Source organism: Carcharodon carcharias, chromosome 15, assembly GCF_017639515.1.
Source record: "Carcharodon carcharias isolate sCarCar2 chromosome 15, sCarCar2.pri, whole genome shotgun sequence".
Taxonomy (NCBI): Eukaryota; Metazoa; Chordata; class Chondrichthyes; order Lamniformes; family Lamnidae; genus Carcharodon; species Carcharodon carcharias.
In genome coordinates, this window is record NC_054481.1 from 54,434,161 (window position 1) to 54,457,172 (window position 23,012).

At 43.3% G+C, this 23,012-nt stretch overlaps 1 protein-coding gene across 1 annotated transcript; it reads right to left on the minus strand.

The window, feature by feature from the left end:
* Positions 1–5,199: 5,199 nt before the first annotated feature.
* On the minus strand, positions 5,200–22,494 carry si:dkey-43p13.5 (paired mesoderm homeobox protein 2). Its single transcript, XM_041206776.1, has 3 exons — positions 22,251–22,494; positions 11,013–11,170; positions 5,200–7,390 (listed from the first exon to the last, which is right to left on the minus strand). Exons 1-3 carry the CDS (start codon positions 22,492–22,494, stop codon positions 6,980–6,982), a joined length of 813 nt encoding a protein of 270 aa, XP_041062710.1. The 3' UTR covers positions 5,200–6,979.
* Between the last annotated feature and the right edge of the window lie 518 nt (positions 22,495–23,012).

Genomic DNA, 23,012 nt, shown 5'->3' on the forward strand with positions numbered 1-23,012 from the left:
ATGTGGGTAATGTGGTTGGTGTGGTGTACATACACCGCCAATATGCATTTCATAAAGTGCCACATAATAGGCTTGTCAGCAAAGTCAAAGACCTTCAAATAAAAGGGACATGAGCAGCATGGATATGAAATTAGCTCAATAACAGGAAACAGTGAGTAGTGATGAACAGTTGTTTTTCAGACAAGAGGGAAGTATATAGGGGCTCGTCAGCAGTCAGTATTAGAACCACTGTTTTTCTTGATAAATATTAATGTACTAGACTTGGGTGTGCAGGGCACAATTTAAAAATTTGCAGATGACTAAAATCTTGGAATTATTGACAACTATGAGAAGGGTATTATTAGATTTCAAAAGGACATGGAAAGGTTAGTGCAATGACAGATGCAGAGAAGTGTGAAGTGATACATTTTGGTTGGAAGAACAAGGAAAGGAAAAATAAAATAAAGGGCATAATTCTAAAGTGGGTACAGGAAAAAAGCAACATGGGGATACAAGTATGCAAATTATTGAAGATGGCAGAGCAGATTGAGAAAGTGGTTAAAAAGACACGCGATCCTGAGCTTTATAAATAGAGGCATAGAGTACAAAAGTAAGGAGGTTATGATGAATCTTTGTAAAACACTGGCCTAACCTATAGTAACGTGTCCATTTCTGGGCACCACACTTTAAAAGGAATAAGAAGGCTTTAGAGAGGGTGTAGAAAACCTTAACGAGAATGGTTCCAGGAATGAGGGACTTCAGATACATGGATAGATTGGGAACCTGGGGTTATTCTCATTAGAGAAGAGAAAGTTGAGAGGAGATTTGATAGAGGTGTTCAAAATCATGAGGGGTGTGGACAGAGTAGGTAGAGAGAAGCTATTCCCATTAGCATCAGCCTATCTGACTCAAAGGTGACAATGCTACCAATTGAGTTATAGCTGACTTGGCTGGCACAGAAAACAACAGTCACTATGTTCTAAAGTAATAGATTCTGTGAAGTGCTTATAGATATGTCAACATATTGAGGTGATTTATAAATATGTCATTTAGTATTGGAATCAATGCTGGCTTGCAACCCAGCTTGAATTATGTAAATACCAATTCAGGCTTTGTCATCAAATCAACAATTGAATATGGGATTATAATTTCTTTAATTATTGGAGGATACTGAGAGGTGTAAAGGGAGTGAAGGGCCTTGGAGTGAATGTCCACGGATCCCTGAAGATAGCAGGACAGGCTGATAAGGTGGTTAAGAAGGCATATGGAATCCATTCATTTACTAGCTGAGGCTTAGAATATAAGAGCAAGGAGGTTATGCCGGAACTATATAAAACTTTAGTTAGGTCACGACTTGAGTAATGTGTGCAGTTCTGGTCACCTCATTACAGAAAGGATGTAATTGCATTAGAGAGGTACAGAGGAGATTTACGAGGATGTTGCCAGGACTGGAATGACTGGATAGGCTGGGGTTGTTCACTTTGGAACAGAGGAGGCTGAGGGGAGATTCGATTGTGATGTACAAAATTGTGAGGGTCCTCGATAGAATGGATGGAATGGGTTCATTTACATTGGCAGAGAGGTTAGTGACTAGGAGCTGCAGATTTAAAGTGATTGGTAGAAGGATTAGAGGGAAGGTGAGGAAATATCTTTTCACCTAGAGGGTTGTTGGAGTCTGGAACTTACTGCCTGAAAGAGTAGTAGAGACAGAAACCCTGAACTCATTTAAAAAGGGTCTGGATATGCACCTGAAGTGCCGTAACCTGCAGGGCTATGGACCAAGTGCTGGAGAGTGGGATTAGGCTGGTGGCTCATTTTTCGGCCAACTCTTCCTGTGCTATAAACTTTCTATGATTCCATGAGGATAGGTTGCATAATCTTGGTTTATACTCACTTAAGTTTGGAAGCTTAAAGTTTAATCTAATCAAAAGGATTTGATGGAATAGATACAGAGAAACTATTTCCTCTGGTGCAACATAGAACAAGGGGATGCAACCTTTAAATTAGACCCTCATTATTCAGGAGTGAAATCAAGAACCACTTTTGCAAACTAACAGCATTAGAAATCTCTACTCCAAAAGGTTGTGGATGATGGGAGTCATTTGGAGCCTGTAAGACTAAGATTAATAGTTTTTACTAGGTAAGGATTTGTAAATGGAGTTGAGATACAGATCAGCTATGAGCTGATTGAATGGTGGAAGAGTCACAAAGAACTAAATGGCCTATTCCTGTTCTGATGTAATTTGAACATAATTAGAAGTATGAAAGATGTTGGTGAAGACGGAGACCCTGGAGCCAAATGCACAATGTCCACTAGGTGGTGCTGTTCCCTCAAATTGAATGAAGCAAAAGGAAGGCACTGAAGTATGTTGCAGCATAAATTTCATATCTCCGTTAACATGACTCTGCAGTCTCCATTAGAACTAGTGTAACAAGTTTTACATCTACATACATTCAATGTTGGATGATTAAATGCTGTCTACAAATTAACCATATTTCAATCTTAGTGCCTATAGCTGTTGCATATAATCACTGTTTAGACAGACATTCAGCCGTGAGGCTGTTGGATTGTCCTTAAGGGAAGGAAACCTGCCTCCCTTACCCATTCTGGGCCAACATGTAACTCCAGCCTCAACTGCCCTTTGAAGTTGACAAGCGAGCCACACTGTCATATAAAAAACACTATAATCTGTTCAAGAAGACCCACCACTACATTCAGGGCAACTGGGAATGGGCACAAAATGCCATAATCCCAAGAATTAATTTTAAACAAAACCCTGAAGTTGCATGTGATACAAGAATATCCACATGGTGGGTTGTGCCTGAGCTCTATGTTTGGGGGAGGTGGTGGTGTAGTGGTCTTGTCATTGGACTATTAGGCCAGAGAGTAACATAATTCTCTGGGGACACAGGTTCAAATCCCACCATATCAGAGAATGAAATTTGAACTCAATAAATAAAATCTGAAATTAAAAGTCAAATGATGATCAGGAAGCCATTATCAATTATTGTAAAAACACATCTGGTTCACTAATGTCCTTTAGAGAAGGAAAACTGATGTCTTTACCTGGCCTATATACTCCAGACCCACAGCAATGTGATTGACTATTACATGGCCTAGCAAGCTATTCGGTTCTCAAGGACAGTTAGAGATGGGCAATAAATGCTGGTCTAGCAATGATGCTCCTATCCCATGAATGCATTTTTAAAAATATTTGCAGTGTTTAAACTTACACTGAAACAATCACTTACCTTGTGAGGTCAACCTACTAGAGAAAAGGCTGGCGGAGCTGGTTTCGCATTGTCATTACATCTTGGGAGCATTGATCTTATTCTCTTTTATATGTCGAAATCTTTCAGATTCATGGCATTGCAATGACTTCCTGATTGACTGAAATTTGGCTGCCATAGTGACACCAGAACCAGCTCACCGGGCTATACTTTTCATGTCCTAGCCCACCCCCAAATCGTCACACTTATGGCAGAACCTTTATCACCAAGTCACTCAGTTCCCCAGTCTACTCTTGCATATCTGCCCTTCCTTGGTTACCTTCACATTCAACTTAATGCTTTCAATTTCACATTTAAATAACTTCCCGACCATGTCTTTCATATCTCAATAACCTCCTCCAGCTCTATAATCCCAGCTCTCTGACCTCTTGTGCATCTCTTTCCTCCTGCCCACCATTGGTGGTCGTGCCTTCGGCTACTGAGGCTCAAGCTCAGAAATTCCCTTCCTAAACATACCCACTTTTCTACCAACTTTCCTCCTTTAAGACCTCCTTAAAACCTACCTCTTTGACCAAGCTTTTGGTCACCTGTTCTGGCATCTCCTTATGTAACTCAATGTCAAATTTTGTCTGATAATACTCCTGTGAAGCAACCTGGGAAGTTCTATTACATTAAGGGCACTATATAAGTACAAGTTGTTGTTGCTTAGTATTGCTCTCGAGATAATTAAACTAAACTTTTGTCCAGATAACAATCACCTTGCTTGTGTGTGTGTGTGTGTGTGTGTGTATGTGGCACTGCAAATCAGGCACTAGATTTTCTTTCTAGAGGAATAGAATTGAAACTAAGGAAGCCATGCTAAACCTGTATCAAAGCTTGGTTAGACCAGATTAAGTGTCACAATGTTATAAAAGGGGTATAGAGGCACTGGAGAGGGTGCAGAGAAGATTTACGAGGATGATACCAGAAATGTGTGGGTATACTTATCAGGGAAGGGCTAACAGGTGGGGTTTCTTCTCTACTGAAAAAAAGCTGAGGGGGCACCTAATAGAGGTCTTTAAGATTATCCAAAGTTTTGATAGAGTGAATATAGAGAGAATATTTCCTTTGTGGGGAAGAGCATAACTAGAGGTCATCAATATAAGATAGTCACCAAGAAATCCAATAGGGAATTCAGAAAAAACCTCCCCACCAAAGAGCTGTGAGAATGAGGAACTCGCTCCCACAGGCAGTGGTTGAAGCAAATAGTATAGCTGTGTGTGAGGGAGAACTAGTCAAGCAAATGAGGGAGAAGAGAATAGATGGTTACGATGATCGATTTAGATGAGAAAGGATAGGAGGGGGTTCGAGTGGAGCATAAACACCAGCATGGACTGGTTGGCCAAATGGCCTGTTTTTTGTTTTCTATATACTAGGTAATCCTAAGTAACTTAATGTTATAAAAACATACAAAGCTTTTCACTGAGTAGTGACACCAGATCTTTAATGTACATTGTCCTGTGCCAGTAAGTGACATCAATCCCATGATCACCAGTATTATCGAAGCCTCTGTCCATTACTCTCTGTCCCAGCTCCCACTGCCCCACCCCCAAACTCCCACCATTGGCATTCTTCCCACAGCCAATTGGAAGGCAAGTTGGTTCTTCATGACTCAATTGGATGATTCTTGACTGCCAGTCAAAACTCCTTTTTTAAACTTCACCTCCCATACTGTTGTAACTAATAAACAAAAATCTTCAGAAAAAGTAATAAACAATACATAATTTTGTTTAATGCCCCATGATTTCTCTCCTGAGTTTGAATCAACCCCTGAGGGTTGGCAACTCCTACCAATCCATTAGAGCACTAAACCAAAAAAATTAAATGGAAAACACATCACAATTTATTATATATAATACAGAATAACATGGCTTGAAACTCATTGTGAGAAGTGACACATCTCCCCCAATCTCTCCCCACCCTCCGCACCTCCCTCCCAACCCTTCCTCTGATGCAGCTCTAGCAGGCTTTTAGGCCTCCAGCACTGCACTCAAGTGGACATTCTTTGCATTTCAACCACAGGCCATTAGCATTAGCTGGCTATTTGTCCATGGGAGGCATGACAGTCAAGCCTAAACCTGCCCTTACCAATCATTCTCCAGCATTCATATCCCAGCGGTGGAGAGGTAGGGGGTCGTGAGTGAGGCAATGGTTAAGGAACAGCCTGCTGCTTGTTCAGTTGAGGTCAATTAATCGAAAGAGAAAAAAAGACTTGCATTAATATAGCACCTTTAACATCTTCAGGATGTCCTAAAGCATTTCCCAGTCAATGAACTATCTTTTCTCGAAATGTAGTCACTGTTGTAAAGCAGGAAATGCAGCAGCCGATTTGCATGTGGCAAGATGTCACAAACAGTAATGTGATAATGATTAGATAGTCAGTTTTAGTGGTATTGGTTGAGGGATAAGTACTGGCCCCAGGACACCAGCGAGAACTCCCCAGCTCTTCTTCAAAATAGTGCCATGGGATCTTACATATCCATTTGAGGGAGCAAACCAGGTCTTGGCTTAACATCTCATTTGAAAGATGGCACCTCTGACAATGTAGTACTCCCTCAGTACTGCACAGGGAATGCCAGCCAGAATATGTGCTTGAGTCCCTGGGGTGAGATTTGAACCCATAACCTTCTACCTCAGAGGCAATGGAGTGTCTGAGCTACAGTCAACACAGAGCTCAAACCAGCAATAAGTCCCCTCTGTTGGGTGGCTGAAAGCCCCCCAGTATATTGACTAACCAAACTAACGGGGAGTTCTGTTAAGTTACTAGACTTTATTCCTTGTGGAATATGGACTGTTTTGAAGTGTCTTTATCCTGCAGGTCATGTGTTATTCAACATCCAATTCCACTTATTCTGTGTGGGAACAGTCCAGCCATTCACCCTAAGATTGGACCATGAAGCATGGAGGCTTTCACTGAGCATCTGACATGTGAAATACTTTAAAGCAAATGATGCTCTTGGCCGCAGATCATCAGCTCAACCCCAGCTGTAAACTGCACCACAGCTCTGTAGCACTCTGCTCCTTTTTCCTCCTTTTGTAAAGTGAACATTTTTTTGATGTTTATTTTTGAAATGTTGCTGTCAGTATCCTTACTTACCACAGCCTGTGCCTGCTAAGAATCATAACCCCCTCCTGATTGTCTCTATATTTAGACTATGGCCCATGGATCTAATATTCCTCCTTTCAGTAAAATTACTTGTACTGTTACAGATCTTTCCATGTAATATTTAACACTTAAGTATCTTTTACATTGTCTGTTTCCCTTTCTGCTATCCAGTTTCCCTATGTGTTACAATCTCTGTATTATAATCTGTCTGTATGTGGCAGTCTGTGTTAGTCTATGTGTGAGAGTGTGTATATTACATTCTCTGTATCGTGTATACTGTGTGTTACAATCTCTGATATATAGTCTGTGTTTTAAACAACTGTCATGTGTTACAATCTCTGTTATAGTCTCTCAGTGTGTCACAGTCTCTGTGTATTTAGCAGTATCCATGCGTGTTGTATAGTCTCTCTATGTGTTACAATCTCTTGTGTGTTATTCAGTCTCCCTGTATTAAACAGTCAGTGTGCTTCTGTGCCAATCGGTCCCTCAGTTACACAATCTCTCTCTTCCCCGTGTTACAAGCTCTCTCTCTCTGTGGGTTGTGAATCATTCAGTGCGCAGCCTTTCTCCGTATGATAAAGGAGCTCAGTATTGTACAGCGTGTTCACTCTGTTACAGACTATATTATATGGCCTCAGCATTGGCTCCCAGGTGCTGTGGAGAAGAGGGTTGAGAGATGGGGAGAGGTTGAGCAGCCCCGCTGTGTATCTCAGCCTCATGCTCCCTGGCCTTTGCTCGAAGTGTAGCAATGCTGCAGCTGCGAATCTCCTCTGTGCTCGGACTGGGGCTGGGATTGTCTTTGATTCCACGGACCACTGTCCGGAAAGGGGCAGCGACCAGGCCCTCCCCTCGGTCAGCTTGCGATCCTGGCCAGGGGTAGCTGCTGTTCTCTATCTTGTGGTTGTTGGGTTTCGCCTCCGAATGGTCACATTTCTCCTCCTCAGGAGAGCTGCTGGGCTCCCTGCTCTTCTCCATGGGTCTGCCCTGGATTTTCAATTGTCTCCTCATCTTAGCTCTGCGATTCTGGAACCAAACCTGTGGAATAAATCCCTCAGTCAATTACCTTATCATTCAGATGGGCAGAGAAGTAAAGCGCCCTTTATTATATTTATATAATATATTTATTATACTTCAGTGCAGTACCGAGGGACAACTGCACAGTTGCAGGAGATAAGGCCCTTTCAGTCTCCACAGGTGATTGTAAAAGATCCTGTGCTATTTCAAAGAAGACCGGGGGAGTTCTCCAAATATTTATTCCAGAACCTACATCACTAAAACAGATTATCTGGTCATTATCCCATTGCTACTTTTGGGAGTTTGCTGTGCACAAATTGGCTATCATGTTTCCCAACAGAATGTACTTCAAAAATATTTCATGGGTTTCAAAATCTAGGGCCATGTAGGGAAGTTCTGAGATATTAAAAGGCAGAAAATAAGCGCAAGTCTTTCCTTTAATAGTTTTTTTTCTTCCTTATTCTATTCCTGTCTGGAAGAGCTGACTGCTTCCTTAGCTCTGGTTCCAGAAGCCTCTGCTGTTAGCTATTGGCTCTTCCAAACATCTGTTAGTCACATGTCAGACTAAACAATGAGTGTGTGCGAAGGCACGGACAGATTGAGGGGACATTGCTGTGTCACAGCAGAACCTCACTCGAGTCACATAGTTTTCCTTTACATCAAGGGGTAGAGCACAGAGAGCAAAGCTGAATGGGGGAGGAGCAGAGTGCCAGATTGGACTAGGTTGGTGCTAGGCAGGGATAGGATATCAGACTGAATGTGGGAGGGATGTGTGGGATGAGGGCTGGGTGAATGGGGAGGGGAGTGTGGGGGAGAGCTGGGCTGAATGTAGGAGGGATGTGTGGGGTGAGGGCTGTGCTGAATGAGGGTACACGGGGAGGAGAGGGTCAGGTTGAATGGAGGAAGCAGTGCATGAGGGGGAGGAGCAGCTGAGCTGAACGGGGGAGGGGTGTGTGAGGGGAGAGAGAGCCAGACTGAATGGGGGAGGGGTGGAGGGAGAGGACCAGAGTGAATGGGGGAGGGGTGAGGGGGGAGAAGGTCAGGGTGAATGTGGAAGGGGTGTGTGAGGGGTGGGGGAGCAGGCTGAATGGGAGAGGAGTGTGTGGGAGGGGTAGAGAGGGCCAGGGTGAATGTGGAAGGGAAGAGAGCCAGATTGGACTAGACTAGAGCTAGGGAGGGGTAGGGTGCCAGGCCAAACTGGAAGGAACTTCTCAAATCAAAGCCTCATGTTAATAATAGTGTGGTTCAGAAAAATTCCAAAGTAATAAGACACACAGAAAAAATTATTTCAAAACTTGTCATAATATTGAATAAAACTGTAATTTAAGGACTGTTAGAATAAGAGGCAGAATTCAATGAGTACAGATTATAAACTGACAAATGCAATATTAATAAACTACACAGCCTCCAAAAACATCTATCAGTATAAACAGGCTAATCTAATACATCAATATATTCACAAGCAAAGGTATTCTTTCTCCCAGCTCAGCCTCAAATGCTTCCTATTGTCCATTTACTTTTCTCCTCGCCCACACTCTCCCTCCCCCTCACCCGCAACACCCTCCCCCTACCAGTACTCTCCCTCCCCTCGCCCGCACTCTCCCTCCCCTTACCTACACTCTCCCTCCCCCTCACCCACACTCTGCCTCCCCCTCACCCACACTCTGCCTCCCCTCGCCCGCACTCTCCCTCCCCTCACCCAAACTCTCCCTCCCCCTCGCCCGCCCCCTCACCCGCACTCTCCCTCCCCTCACCCAAACTCTCTCTCCCCCTCACCCACACTCTGCCTCGCCCTCACCCACGCTCTGCCTCGCCCTCACCCGCACTCTCCCTCCCCTCACCCAAACTCTCCCTCCCCCTCACCCACACTCTGCCTCCCCTCGCCCGCACTCTCCCTCCCCTCACCCAAACTCTCCCTCCCCCTCACCCACACTCTGCCTCGCCCTCACCCACGCTCTGCCTCGCCCTCATCTGCACTCTGCCTCCCCTCGCCCACACTCTCCCTCCCCTCACCTACACTCTCCCTCCCCCTCACCCACACTCTGCCTCCCCCTCACCCACACTCTGCCTCCCCTCGCCCGCACTCTCCCTCCCCTCACCTACACTCTCCCTCCCCCTCACCCACACTCTGCCTCCCCCTCACCCACACTCTGCCTCCCCTCGCCCGCACTCTCCCTCCCCTCACCCAAACTCTCCCTCCCCCTCGCCCGCACTCTCCCTCCCCTTACCCACACTCTGCCTCCCCTCGCCCGCACTCTCCCTCCCCTCACCCACACTCTGCCTCCCCTCGCCCGCACTCTCCCTCCCCTTACCCACACTCTCCCTCCCCTCGCCCGCACTCTCCCTCCCCCTCGCCCACACTCTCCCTCCCCATCACCTGCACTCTCCCTCCACCTCACCCGCACTCTCCCTCCCCCTTACCCACCGTCTCCCTCCCCAGGTCCACAGTCACACTTCCCCTCAACCACACTCTCCCTCCCCATCACCCGCACTCTCATTCACCAGCACTCTCCCTCCCCCTCATCCACGCAGTACCTCGCCCACACTCTTCCTCCCTCTTACCTGCACTCTCTCTTCCTCTTGCCCACACAATCCCTCATCCGCACTCTCCCTCCCCCTCACTCACACTCTTGCTCCCCTCGCCCACATTCTCCTTCCCCTTTGTCCCCAATTTACCTGACTCACACTCCCCCTCGCTGCACTGTCCCCTCACCACGCTCCTCTTCACCCGCGCTCCTCCTCGCCCACACTCCTCCTCGCCCGCACTCCTCCTCGCCCACGCTCCTCCTTGCCCGCGCTCCTCCTCACCCGCGCTCCTCCTCGCCCGCACTCCTCCTCGCCTGCGCTCCTCCACGCCCGCACACCTCCTTGCCCGCGCACCTCCTCACCCGCACTCCTCCACGCCCACACTCCTCCTCGCCCGTGCTCCTTTTCGCCCACGCTTCTCCTCTCCCTCGCTCCTCCTCACCCGCACTCCTCCACGCCCACACTCCTCCTCGCCCGCGCTCCTTTTCGCCCACGCTTTTCCTCTCCCTCGATCCTCCTCGCCCACACTCCTCTTCGCCCTCGCTCCTCCTCACCCACACTCCTCCTCGCCCCCGCTCCTCCTCGCCCGCGCTCCTCCTTGCCCATGCTCCTGCTCACCCTCGCTCCTCCTCGCTCACGCTCCTCCTCGCCCACGCTCTTCCTCGCCCGCGCTCCTCCTCGCCCACGCTCCTCCTCGCTTACGCTCCTCCTCGCCCACGCTCCTCCTCGCTTACGCTCCTCCTCGCTCGTGCTCCTCCTCGCCCACGCTCCTCCTCACCCACGCTCCTCCTCACCCACGCTCCTCCTCGCCCGTGCTCCTCCTCACCCGTGCTCCTCCTCGCCCACGCTCCTCCTCGCCCACGCTCCTCCTCGCCCACGCTCCTCCTCGCCCACGCTCCTCCTCGCCCACGCTCCTCCTCGCCCATGCTCCTCCTCGCCCACGCTCTGCCACTTTGCAATATATTTACTCTCTATTCTTTTGAATTGCACCCTCCTGGCTCCCCACAAGCTTGAATCTCTTGGTTCCGCACTCCCATTTTTGCTCTCTGTTCTACAGTTGCATGCTTACACATGCTCTTTCCCCAAAACTAGGTCTGAATGGTTTTGGCAACTGTACCTGTACTCTAGCCTCAATGAGATCCAGTCTGAGTGCCAGGGCCTCCCTCATGAAGATGTCTGGATATTGAGTTGTCTCGAATGCTTTCTCCAGCTCCTCCAGCTGCCAGCTGCTGTAGTTCGCCCGTGCCCGTCGCTGCTTCACCGGCTTCGACTCATCTTCATGGCAAAAATCAGAAAAGGAAAAATGTTTCTGCCCAAAACCCTCAGGTTTACCCAAAGCACTTTTACAGCTAGTTAACAATCTTTGGAGTATGGTTACTGTTACACCATCAACCACGGCAGAAAGTTTGAATACAACAAGATGCCTTAAAAAATAAAGTTAATTTGCTCCCTATGCTGTTGGTATCGGAGTAAAGGTTGGCCCAGACACCAGGGTTTCTTCAGATAGTATCAGAGAGATCTTTATATCCCCATGGACTGGCAGGCAGTTTAACATGTCCTGCTAAACACAGCACCTTTGACAATGCAGCACTCCTTCATTACTGCACCAACGTGTCAGCCTAGATTAGGTGTAAATTGCAGCCATAAGTGAAATAGCAGGAATTATAGATCAATAAACAGTAATTTCAAAGAAAGCAAATAAAAGTGACAGCAAGAAAAAGTATAAACCAGACATAAAAGCAGATGAAGCACACAGTGAGAATATCAAACCGATATTACTCCGAGAGTGAGAAATTAATTGTACAACATACAAAACAAATCAGAAGAAATATAAAATAGGCTTCTGATTCACTAACATCACAAGCCGTGAACAACCCAACAATGCCAAAAATAAATTATACAATAACTGAAATGCACAGAACTAGAAACAAAATGTAGAACAGATAAAACAACTGATCACTAATAAAATATGAAGCATTAAAACATAGTGCAAGAAATAAAATATTCAACAAAAAGAATAACTATTAAAATACGGAACAGCTAAAACACACAGTCATCAATAAAATATAAAACCGATCAAACACTCAGACCAAGAAATTAAATATAAAAGAGATAATACTCACAGGAAAATAAACTTGAGATAATACTCACAGGAAAATAAACTTGAGATAATACTCACAGGAAAATAAATGAGATAATACTCACAGGAAAATAAATTTGAGATAATACTCACAGGAAAATAAACTTAGATAATACTCACAGGAAAATAAACGAGATAATACTCACAGGAAAATAAACGAGATAATACTCAGGAAAATAAACTTGAGATAATAATCACAGGAAAATAAACTTGAGATAATACTCACAGGAAAATAAATGAGATAATACTCACAGGAAAATAAACTTGAGATAATACTCACAGGAAAATAAACGAGATAATACTCACAGGAAAATAAACTTGAGATAATACTCACAGGAAAATAAACGAGATAATACTCACAGGAAAATAAACTTGAGATAATACTCACAGGAAAATAAACTTGAGATAATACTCACAGGAAAGTAAATCTGAGTGCTTAGAGAAAGGAATAACATATAAAACACACCACACAGAACAAAAAAAAACTAAAGGTGCAAAACAGCCAATAAAATAAACAAACAGGGAGAAAATAAACATAAATATGCTAAATACATGGGAATCATAAATAAATATAAAACAAATCATATAGAACAACTCATAAAATATCTCCAGATAGACCAAAATTGAAAGAAATAAATACTAAAGCACATAGACTACTCAGAACATCAAGTAAATCATAAAACCTAGAGGGCCAGGAAACAAATAAAACAAAAAGCTAGGCCAGATTTATGTTTATCAAGGGGCAAGTTGGGGGGCAGTGGGGTGTTAAAAATATGGAGGGTATGGATTGGGTGTGTGCAGGGGTAGGGGGTTAAATCGCTAAAGGTTGATGGTTGGCATGTAGGGAACCTGACGTGTTCTGCCCTCTTCCGCATTTAGCAGAAGCTAGCACGAACCTCCCATGAAGTAGTCAAGTCAGATATTTAAATATGTTAAATAGCAACTAACTAGCAATGTAACCGTCTATTGCAGCTTTAGCCACCAGTGGATGGATATCCCGAGCGATGTGAATCTCACCAGGGTGAATACGATGAGTGTATGGTGGGAAGTCATTGATTAAAAAAACTGACAAGCTGGTAAGTGTTTAAATAGAGAAACAGAACAGCTGCTGCCATGCCTATGGGAAAAGCTGTACTCTCACCATTTGTGTTAAAAGCCTAAATTCCCTGATTTACAGGATAGGAATAAGTTTTTGAAAGTCCTTTGACTTTCCTTTGACCTTACTTACCCTGGTGTAAACTTATCTAATCTGCCTTCATGAGAGAATGGGAGCAGCTCATGCAGCCATTATTTTGACCTCTAAAGAGGAGCAAGAAGGACCAGCCAAACGAACATTGGCAGCAGCTGGAGCAAAAGCAGCAAGAACTGTCTTCCCCACAGCCACGTGTTGCTCCACGGTGCAGAGGCGAAGGACATAGAGCCGTGGCTCAAAGGAGGCGATTCCCCCAAAACAAGCTGTACAGACAGGGAACAGCTTCCTCAACATAAAAGCAAAATACTGTGGATGCTAGAAATCCGAAATAAAAGCAGAAAATGCTGGAAAAACTCAGCAGATCTGGCAACATCTGTGGAGAGAGAGTTAACGTCTCGAGTCCGTATGACTTCTTCAGAGCAACAGTGTCAGGAGGCTTAGGCTGTAGCTGCAATTCTCAGGTGGACATAAAAAATCTTCAGGCACAATTTCAAAGAAGAGCAGGAGAGTTATCCCTGGCATTCTGTCCCCCAATCAACATCCCAAAAATAGATTATGTGGCCATTATCAAATTCCTGTTTGTGTGACCTCGCTGTGCAGAACTTGGCCGCCACATTTTCAACACTGCAACAGTGACTACATTTCAAAAGTACTTCAATGGCTGTAAGGCATTTTGAGACATCCAGTAGTCATGAAAGGTGTTATATAAATGCAAGTCTTTCTTTTCTTTTGTCTTGGAACAAGATCACCTGCCAAGCGGCCATGTACTGCCAGTAGGTGTCAAGATTGAGAAGCTCTCTGCTTCCAGCTCCTTTAAGGCCTCTGCAGAGCCTGGATCTCACAATCTGCAGCCCATAAGTCCATCTCCCAATTCACAGATGACATGTTTGCCATGGCTGCTGAATATGTTCTTTGGCACTGACGAGGCCAGTCAGACACAGAGAGCTCTTGCCTTTGCTGCAGTGGCTGGGTTTCTGCAAGTTCAGGGAATCACAGACTGCACACATGTGGCAAGCAAGGCATCTTCAGATCATCCTGGAATGTTCATCAGCCAGAAGGGATTCCATTCCCTCAACGTGCAGATCATTCATGACCATTGTAAGATTTTTATCCATGTGTGAACAAGATTTCCCAGGAGCTGCCACAACTCCTGCATCCTGTGTCAGTCAAGTCTAGTACAGGTGTTTGCACCTCCAAACAGATTAAGCAGGTGACTTCTTGGAGATGAGGGCTATGCTCTGAGGACCTGGCTTCCGGGAGACCTACCAATGATGCCGAGGACAGGTCCAACAAGAGCTACAAGAATGATCAATGAACAACTCAATGACTCACTGGAACTGAGATTCAGGTGTCTGGACAGATCTGTCAAGAATGATGACGGCCTACTGTGTCTCACACAACATGGTGCTGCAGAGGGATAAGGAGCTACAGGAGGAGAAAACCTCAGAGCACTCACTAACTACTGACAAGAAGAAGGGGAGAAAGAGGTGTTAAAGGAAGAGGAGCATAATGTGGATAGAATGGCTGCCAGAGAAGCTTGTGCCAACTTCATAGACTCACAGTTCAGATAACAAACAAGCCTAAAGCCATATGGAACTGTAACCCTGAACACTCGGAGACTCCCACCCCAACATAAAACATTCCCACAGTGACTTGTTCCCCTGTTCTGGCACAAGATGCCAGCATCAGGTATCACACTGCCCCTTGGCACTTAACTGTTACTCAAGTTGAATCAGTGTCACCAATACATAAAATGTCATCATCTGCACTTTGCATGGGCTCCTGTGTTTTTTGTGCAAGGGTGCAAATTGTCTCTGGGACTGCTGACAGAAGCACACACATTTCACACTCCTCCTCCACAAGTACCATTTTAGTGGATGACTCCCAAGGCTCAGCATCTGTGTCTAGCTGAGCAGAGCTTGAAGTGTCCTGCATCCTCTGATGGGGACTCTCTGCTGCTGCCCTGGCTCCAGTACTTGCTCACTTGTGATGTGCTCCTCACCATGTGCCACCCTATCTATCTGAGAGTTTAGACCTATTGATGTGTGATATCTGCGCTGGTGGAGGGTGCATGGATGTCATGTGACAGTGCATCCTAAAAGTATCAGTCCTCCACTGAGTACTCTGTGCTCCTCCCTCATCTCCTTCATTGGCACCAACAGTGCACTGGTGGGAGATGAAGGACAGATGGTTTTACTGAAAGTAGGTGAGATTGGTTTCCACATTAGCAAAATGCAGATGATGGCATTTAATGTATTAGTGACACTGATTCAACTTGAGTAACAGTTAAGTGCCAAGGGGCAGTGTGATTTCTAATGCTGTTATCAGGTCTCTGGACCACCCCTATCGCTCTGTTGGCAACTGCCTCTACTGGTGCCATTGTCTCCAGGTCTTTCTCCTCCATTGCAGTCAGAGTGGTGATGGCTGCAGGTCCACCCCCGGTTCTCTGCCTCATCTTGGAGTCGTGGGCTCTATTCTTCTGCAAATATAGAAAGCAGAGAGTTAGGAGTGTAAGAAGTGAACTATTCGCTGAAGATGGAGGGTGAACACTTGAGGAGGGTGAGTGCGCGGAATGAGTGTGAGATGGCAATAAGTTAAGAGTGAATTTGAGTTGTCTGTTGAGATGGAGGCTGGGAGAGAGAAAATATTGTGTGTGACAGCGAGGGGTATCGGTCAGAGGATTGCTGTACAGAAGAATACTTGGAAAATGATTGCTGCCTGCTGAGACTTGTAGACACTTACTCTTCTGGACTGAATGAGGTAATTAATCATTTTCGACAATGGATCCAGGTCCTGGACAACACATTCCTCCTGCTCGTCTCCTCTGCTACTTGCACCAAGCCTGCTTGGTGAGGATGGCTGGCCTCCTCCTTCCATCCTCAGGAAAGAGGCCATCTCTTTGAGCCCTCACTGACTTCAACATAAGAGACAAGTCTGAGAAGTGTGGCCGTGCTTTCCCATGTCTTGCCTCCATTCTACAACAGTTCCTTGCTTTCACATGTACTTTTGCAAACGCTGCCAGGATCCCTTTAAATCAAGTTCCTTCATGGTTTGTTTAAGCATGTTATCCCATCCTCCCTGATTGGTTGAAAAACCCAGAGGCAGGATGACAAAGGTATATTTCAGTGAAAGAGCATCAACAAAGCCCACTAATCAATCAAATGGGTTCCCAACTGCGAAGTGGCTCTGCCTGTTCAGCAGTGACTAAGCTGGTAAATTCTGCACCAAGTCAATTATAATAGTGTGAGAAATAAAATTTAAAATAGAGAAAACACACAGGGAAAGACATGAGATATAAATGTATAAAACATATATCACAAATTAAACATAAAATGAAGAAACACACAGAGTGAGAATGGAAATCTTAGAACAAACAGAGAAAAATAAAATGTAAAGCAAATAAAATGTTAAAGCTTCAGAATTAAAACATAAAGTTAGAAAAATACATATATTGAGGCAAAGATCTGGCAAATGGAGTTTAACGTGGGAAAATGTGAAGTTGTTCACTTTGGTAGGAAGAACAAAAAAGCAGAGTATTATTTAAATGGAGAATGGCTGCATAATTCTGAGGTGTAGAGGGATCTAGGTATCCTACTTCATGAGTCACAAAAAGTTAATATGCAGGTACAGAAAGTATTTAAGAAGGCTAATGGAATACTATCCTTTATTACAAGAGGGATTGGACATAAAATTAAGGATGTGATGCTTCAGTTATATGGGGCATTGGTGAGACCACACCTCGAATACTGTGTACAGTTTTGGTCTCCTTATTTAAGGAAGGATGTAAATGCACTAGGGCCGGTTCAAAGAGGTTTACTAGATTGATACCTGGAATGAGTGGTTTGTCTTACAAGGAAAGGTTGGACAACAGGGCTTGTTTACACTGGAGTTTAGAAGAGCAAGGGGTGATTTAATTTAAGTATACAAGATCCTGAACAGCCTTGACAAGGTGGATGTCGAAAGGATGTTTCTTCTTGTGGGTGAGTCCAGAACTAGAGGGCACTGTTTTAAAATTAGAGGTTGCCCTTTTAGGACAGAGATGAGGAGAATTTTTTTCTCTCAGAGGGTTATTCGGCTTTGGAACTCTCTGCCTCAGAAGGTGGTGGAGGTGGGGTCATTGAATATTTTTATGGCAGAGGTAGATAGGTTCTTGTTAGGCAAGGGAATCAAAGGTTATCGGGGTTGGATGGCAATGTGGAAATCGAAAGACAAGAAGTTCAGCCATGATCTTATTGGATGTTTCAAGGGGTCGAATTGTCTACTCCTATTCCTATTTCTTATGTATGTTCTAAAAAAGACAAGTGAAGATAGCACTCAGTAGAGTGCATACCTCCACCACACTGTGTTAACTCAGTGTTATTACAATTATACAGCTCTTCTTTAGGCATTTCCCTGCCTGGTTGATGCTCTGTAACCATAAAGCTGAAAAAAAGAAATCCTTTTACTTAGAGCTTCCACCTCACTGAGCAGGCTTCAGGACAATCCACATTCAGTAACCTGCTCTGAAAACTCTGCTCACATTTTGACAGCTATGACAAATTCCACCACAGAAGCTGAGTCAATCCACAACATTCTAAATAAAGTAACCCACAATATTCTTAAAGGAAAGTCAATCAACCCTATCTCCCAGTGTGAATGGATCTTTTAAAAAAAATCCAGGATTCAGTTCCAACTCCTAATCCACATCTTCACCAAAAACTGATCAATTCTTCCTTGAGCCATACCCTATCTGTCTATCAAGTTCCATTGAAATCCATCCATTTGTTTTTGAGATATATTGTTTACAGACTAACAGACAATGAAAACATTACCTCCACCCAAATTCAGTGGCAGAGGTCAGAAAAGTAAAGCATGATGATTCAGAAGGAAAATGCAATTGATAAATGCAGCCATCAAACCATAAAATAACAAACAACTAAAACAGAGTATAACACAAAATATAAATGATACAGGACAAGAAATAAAATATACAATAGATACAATATAGAAATCAAGAAGCAAAGTATAAAGTCAATAAAACACAAAGTTCAAGGCATAACTTATAAAAATAATCAAACAAGCAGCACAAATAGTCAAATATAAAACAATAAAACATACAAAGCAGGAAATGGACAATATAGCAGGAAATACCTTAAACCCGCGATAACAGGAAATAAATAGAAAAATGAACTAAAGAGATAGAACAACTAATAAAATACACAACAGATGAAGCATTCCAAGCAAGAAATAAAATATACAAAAGATAAAGCACATAGAGGAAAAATACATTATCAACAGATAAAACATGGTCATGCAATAAAATGTTCAGCAGTCAAAATTAATAGAGTGAGAAAAAATACAAGACAGATAAAACATGAAGTGTGTAATAAAATTTAAGCAGATATCAAATATAAACAAATATCAACACATTACTGAAATAAGACAAAATTATAACATAATTCCTGTCGGAAAAGAAATATGTCACAGATAAAACACTGTGCAGAAGATAGAATGTAAAATTATTTATAGTGTTAAAACAGAGCAACTAAAATATAAAAAGCAAGAAACAAAACTTGCAGCTGATAAATAATAGAGAAGTATGCAATATACAATGGATAAAGAATAGTGCAGGAAATTAAATTACTGCAGATAAAATGAGCAGAGTAAATAAATAAACTGCAATTCAGATAAAACACAGAGTGTATCATAAAATATTAGACAAATATTAGAGCAAATAGGGAATCTACAAAATCAATAAAAATCCATAGAACAAAACATTAAATAGAAAAAAGACAAAGCATAACTTAATACAAAATATTCAGTGAAAGTGAAATACAAATAAGGGAAAAGAAATGGAATATAATAGAATGAAATAAAATATAAAATATATAAAACACACAACACAAAATGACTCCTACAAGTGCTTAACTCACACAGAATAGATAATACAATATAAAACGCATTGGGCATGAAACCCATCATGAGAGGTAGCACAGAACATGCAATATCGAATGGATAGCCCGGCTTACACCCATCTCATTTTATTTTCTGTTGAAGTCAATGAAAAAGAAAATGATGCAGGATATAAAACAGGCTGCCAATTCCTTATCATCCTACCAACTGCACTGCCTCCCAAGGTGAATTTTACTTCCATTAAACTGGTATAACAATAAAATATAGAATGGATAACATCTGGAGAGTAATCAAGGAATTTGAGGACAGCTTTAACACATGGGTGAGAAATAAAATATACAATGGATAAAGTGTATAGTGTAAGATACAATATACAGAGATAAACAGATAAAATAAACACAATAACTATGGAAATATGAAAGAGATAAAATGAACGGTGAAAAAAGAAATAGCATCAAGTAAAATAAAGGATAAAATAATGAAATATAAAAGAAACTCTAGAATTGAGATAACAGATAAACAGACACAGTAATAAATGAAATCTCACACAAATAAACCATGCAGAATTAGCAATGAAATATGAAAATCACAGCAATAAAATAAAAAAGATAAACCACACTGAGCAATAAAGGTATTCATAAATGTATATACCACATGGTGCAAGCAATAAACTCAGAAATGCATGCAGCAAAAAATAGTGAACATGCAGAACAAGTTATATGTAGAGTACCAAATGAATTCTAAAATGGGTGAAACAGGCATTAACGAATTCCCAAATATGAAACAGGGAGATAAGAAATAAAATCTAAAACAGATAAAACACAGATAGCAAGCAATTCTAAAATAAATAAAGTACACAGATAAGAAATCAAATTTAAAACATACAGAGCAAAATATAAAAAGATAAAACATGCAGATTAATAAATAAAATAGATCAAACCTGCACTGGAGTAAATTATGTTGAAGAAATATTATCGTAGAAGAATAAGAATTAAAATGTAAAATAAATATGGACCAAGAAATAAAAGGAAAACAGGTGATAGAGAAGTAAATATGAATTAACCCAGGTCGAAGGGGAATGCCATGAAGTGATTGTATCGATGTAACTGTTGAAGATTTGATGCGTAGACAAGTTTATCAGAAGCTAAATTTTATCGATGCTTCCCTGTGATTGTATTTGAATGAAAGACGGTGCATTCAGCGGGACCCTTGTTACATTTTAGTTTCTTTATTAAAGACTTTGCGGCAATGGATTCGAACACAAGGTCAACTAATCGGTGTCAGTAAGGAGCTCACATGGTAATACTGAGGGCGAATAATCATTTCTCCCAACTTTCACAACACTGTCCCAGTTCACTAAACTCCGGCTGGATTAGTTAGTTAACTGGGCTACGGTAGATAAAGCTTCAGCTCTCTCCTAGAATGCTTCCCACCTGCATACACACTAGATTTGTTTATTATAAACAATTGAAATAAAACTTTCACGGTCTTGGAAAAATAATCACAGGTTGTTTTCAGAAAAAAATATCATTATTAACCCGCTCTGCTGCCTTCTGCTTGTTGCTTCAGTTTTAATGACTCTTTCCTTTCCTTATGCAGACTTTATTTACCCCCCTTTCCTCTACTTGTCCTTCGCTCCTCCACTCTCCCCTCACTCCCTTCTCTCTCCCTCCCCGCTCTCCCCATCTCCTCTTTCATTCCCCGCCATCCTCTCTCCCCATCTCCTCTTTTCCTCCCCACTATCCCTTCTCTTTCCCTTCCCGCTCCGTTCTCTTCCTACTCTCCTCTATCGCACCTCATGCTATCTGTCTCCAAAGGTTTTGTTTTATTTCTCTCCATTTCTCTGTAAATTTCTCTCTTTGAACATCTCCTGCTCCGTCTCTCACGTTTTCCTTATCTCACATATACTTGCTTTCTTCAATACTTAGTTTGTCATATGGACCATCTCTATTTTCTGTTCTTCCAAGACATATTTCCATATCTCCTTCCGCATTCTATCAGTTTCTTTTTCACTTCCCTTTTCACTTGTCATCTCTTGATCCGTCTGCTTCGTTCACATCCCCTCTCATATATTCTATCACCTTCTTTCCCCCACACACATTCTCTCGCTTCCTTTCTGCCTGCCTTTCTCTCCAATTCTCTCTGAGACGCATATATATTCTCATATTCTATCTCACTCACACACACACAAGTCAAGGATATTATTGTATTTGGAGTCAAGGCAGGTGAATGGAATTAGGATACAATTAGAATCGGCCATGATCTCATTGCATTGCGGAACAGCTCGAGGGGCTGAATGGCACATTTTTGTTCCTATGTTCCCTATGTCCCATCTCTCTCGCACGCGCACACACTCTCACACACACATATTCTCTCACACGCACACATTCTGTCTCTCTCAGACACACACATACATCTCTCACATACATTCTCACACATTCTCTCTCTCACATTCTCTCTCACATTCTCACACATTGTCATATATTCTCATTCTCTCACACATTCTCTCTCACATACACACATTCTCTCACACATTCTGTGTCACGTACACACATTCTGGCTCACACACATTCTGTCTCAAACACACACATGCTCTCTCTTACATTCTGTCTCACACACATTCTCTCACACGTTCAGTCTCACACACATTCTCTCACATTCTCACACATTCTCTCACACACACATTCTCTCTCACACACATTTTATCTCACACACACGTGCTCTCTCACACGCATTCCCTCACACACACATTCACTTCTTCACACACTTTCTCACTCTCTCACACACACACATTCTCACACACACATTCTATCTTTCACGCACATCCTCACATTCTCTCACACATTCGCTCTCACACATTCTCTCTTTCACACACATTCTCACATGCTCTCTCACACACACATTCTCACACACACATTCACACACAGACATTCTATCTTTCACGCAGATTCTCACATTCTCTCACACATTCTCTCTCACACATTCTCTCACACATATTCTCTTTCAAAAACATTCTCTCACACACATTCTCTCTCACACACATTATCTCTCTCTCTCCCACAAACACACAGACACACATTCCATCTCATTCTCTTTGACACATACACAATATCCTTCTCTCTCTCTCTTACCGGAGTATTCGGACACCCCGGCCAGCCCGGCCGCCTGCGTGGCCAGCATCAGTGCCTGTTTGCAGGGATCCGGCGGCACGTAGCTCTGGAGTAGTTCGTAGCTGAAGATAGGAGCTGGAGGCAAAAGCACATTAGAGAGCGGGGACGAGCCGATCCGTGCTGAGAAAGCTGGGCAAATGTGCGCTGTGTGCTGGGAGAATATCCCTGTGGGAATAGGAGGCACTAAGTGGCCAGGACGGAACATGCTGGAGGGAATGCAGGTCTCACCTTCGGGCAGGTGTGTGTGTGTGAGGTGGCGGGATTGAAACTCACCTGAAACTCTAAGAAAAAAAACTCCCTCTGAAACACGTCATCCTGAGACTCAGCACCTCTGACAGACTTCAAAGTAAAGTCTTCAATCAGCTCGGAGCAGGTTGGAAGGGTTAAGTTTCTCTGTCAATATTCCAAGCCTTCATCTCCAGTCTTTGCACTGACCCACGCAGCCGGCCCTCTTCCCGGACCCAGTGACTTTAAAAGGCAAATGTGCTTCTCCCTCAAGATGGAGGGAATGCACCTCCACTTCTTCCAATGGGAGCACTTTCAGCATCACCTCTCTGTCAGCTAGCATCTTCAAACCTGTTCTCCAGCCAAAGCAAATCAAGGACATTTAGACCATCCCTGGAGTTATTACCTGGTTTATTTCGGAGATTACAAGTCCCGCAGGTAATCACTCCTTTCTGCCCACAGATCGAACTGAGCCAATCTAAACGATCCAGTCTACGG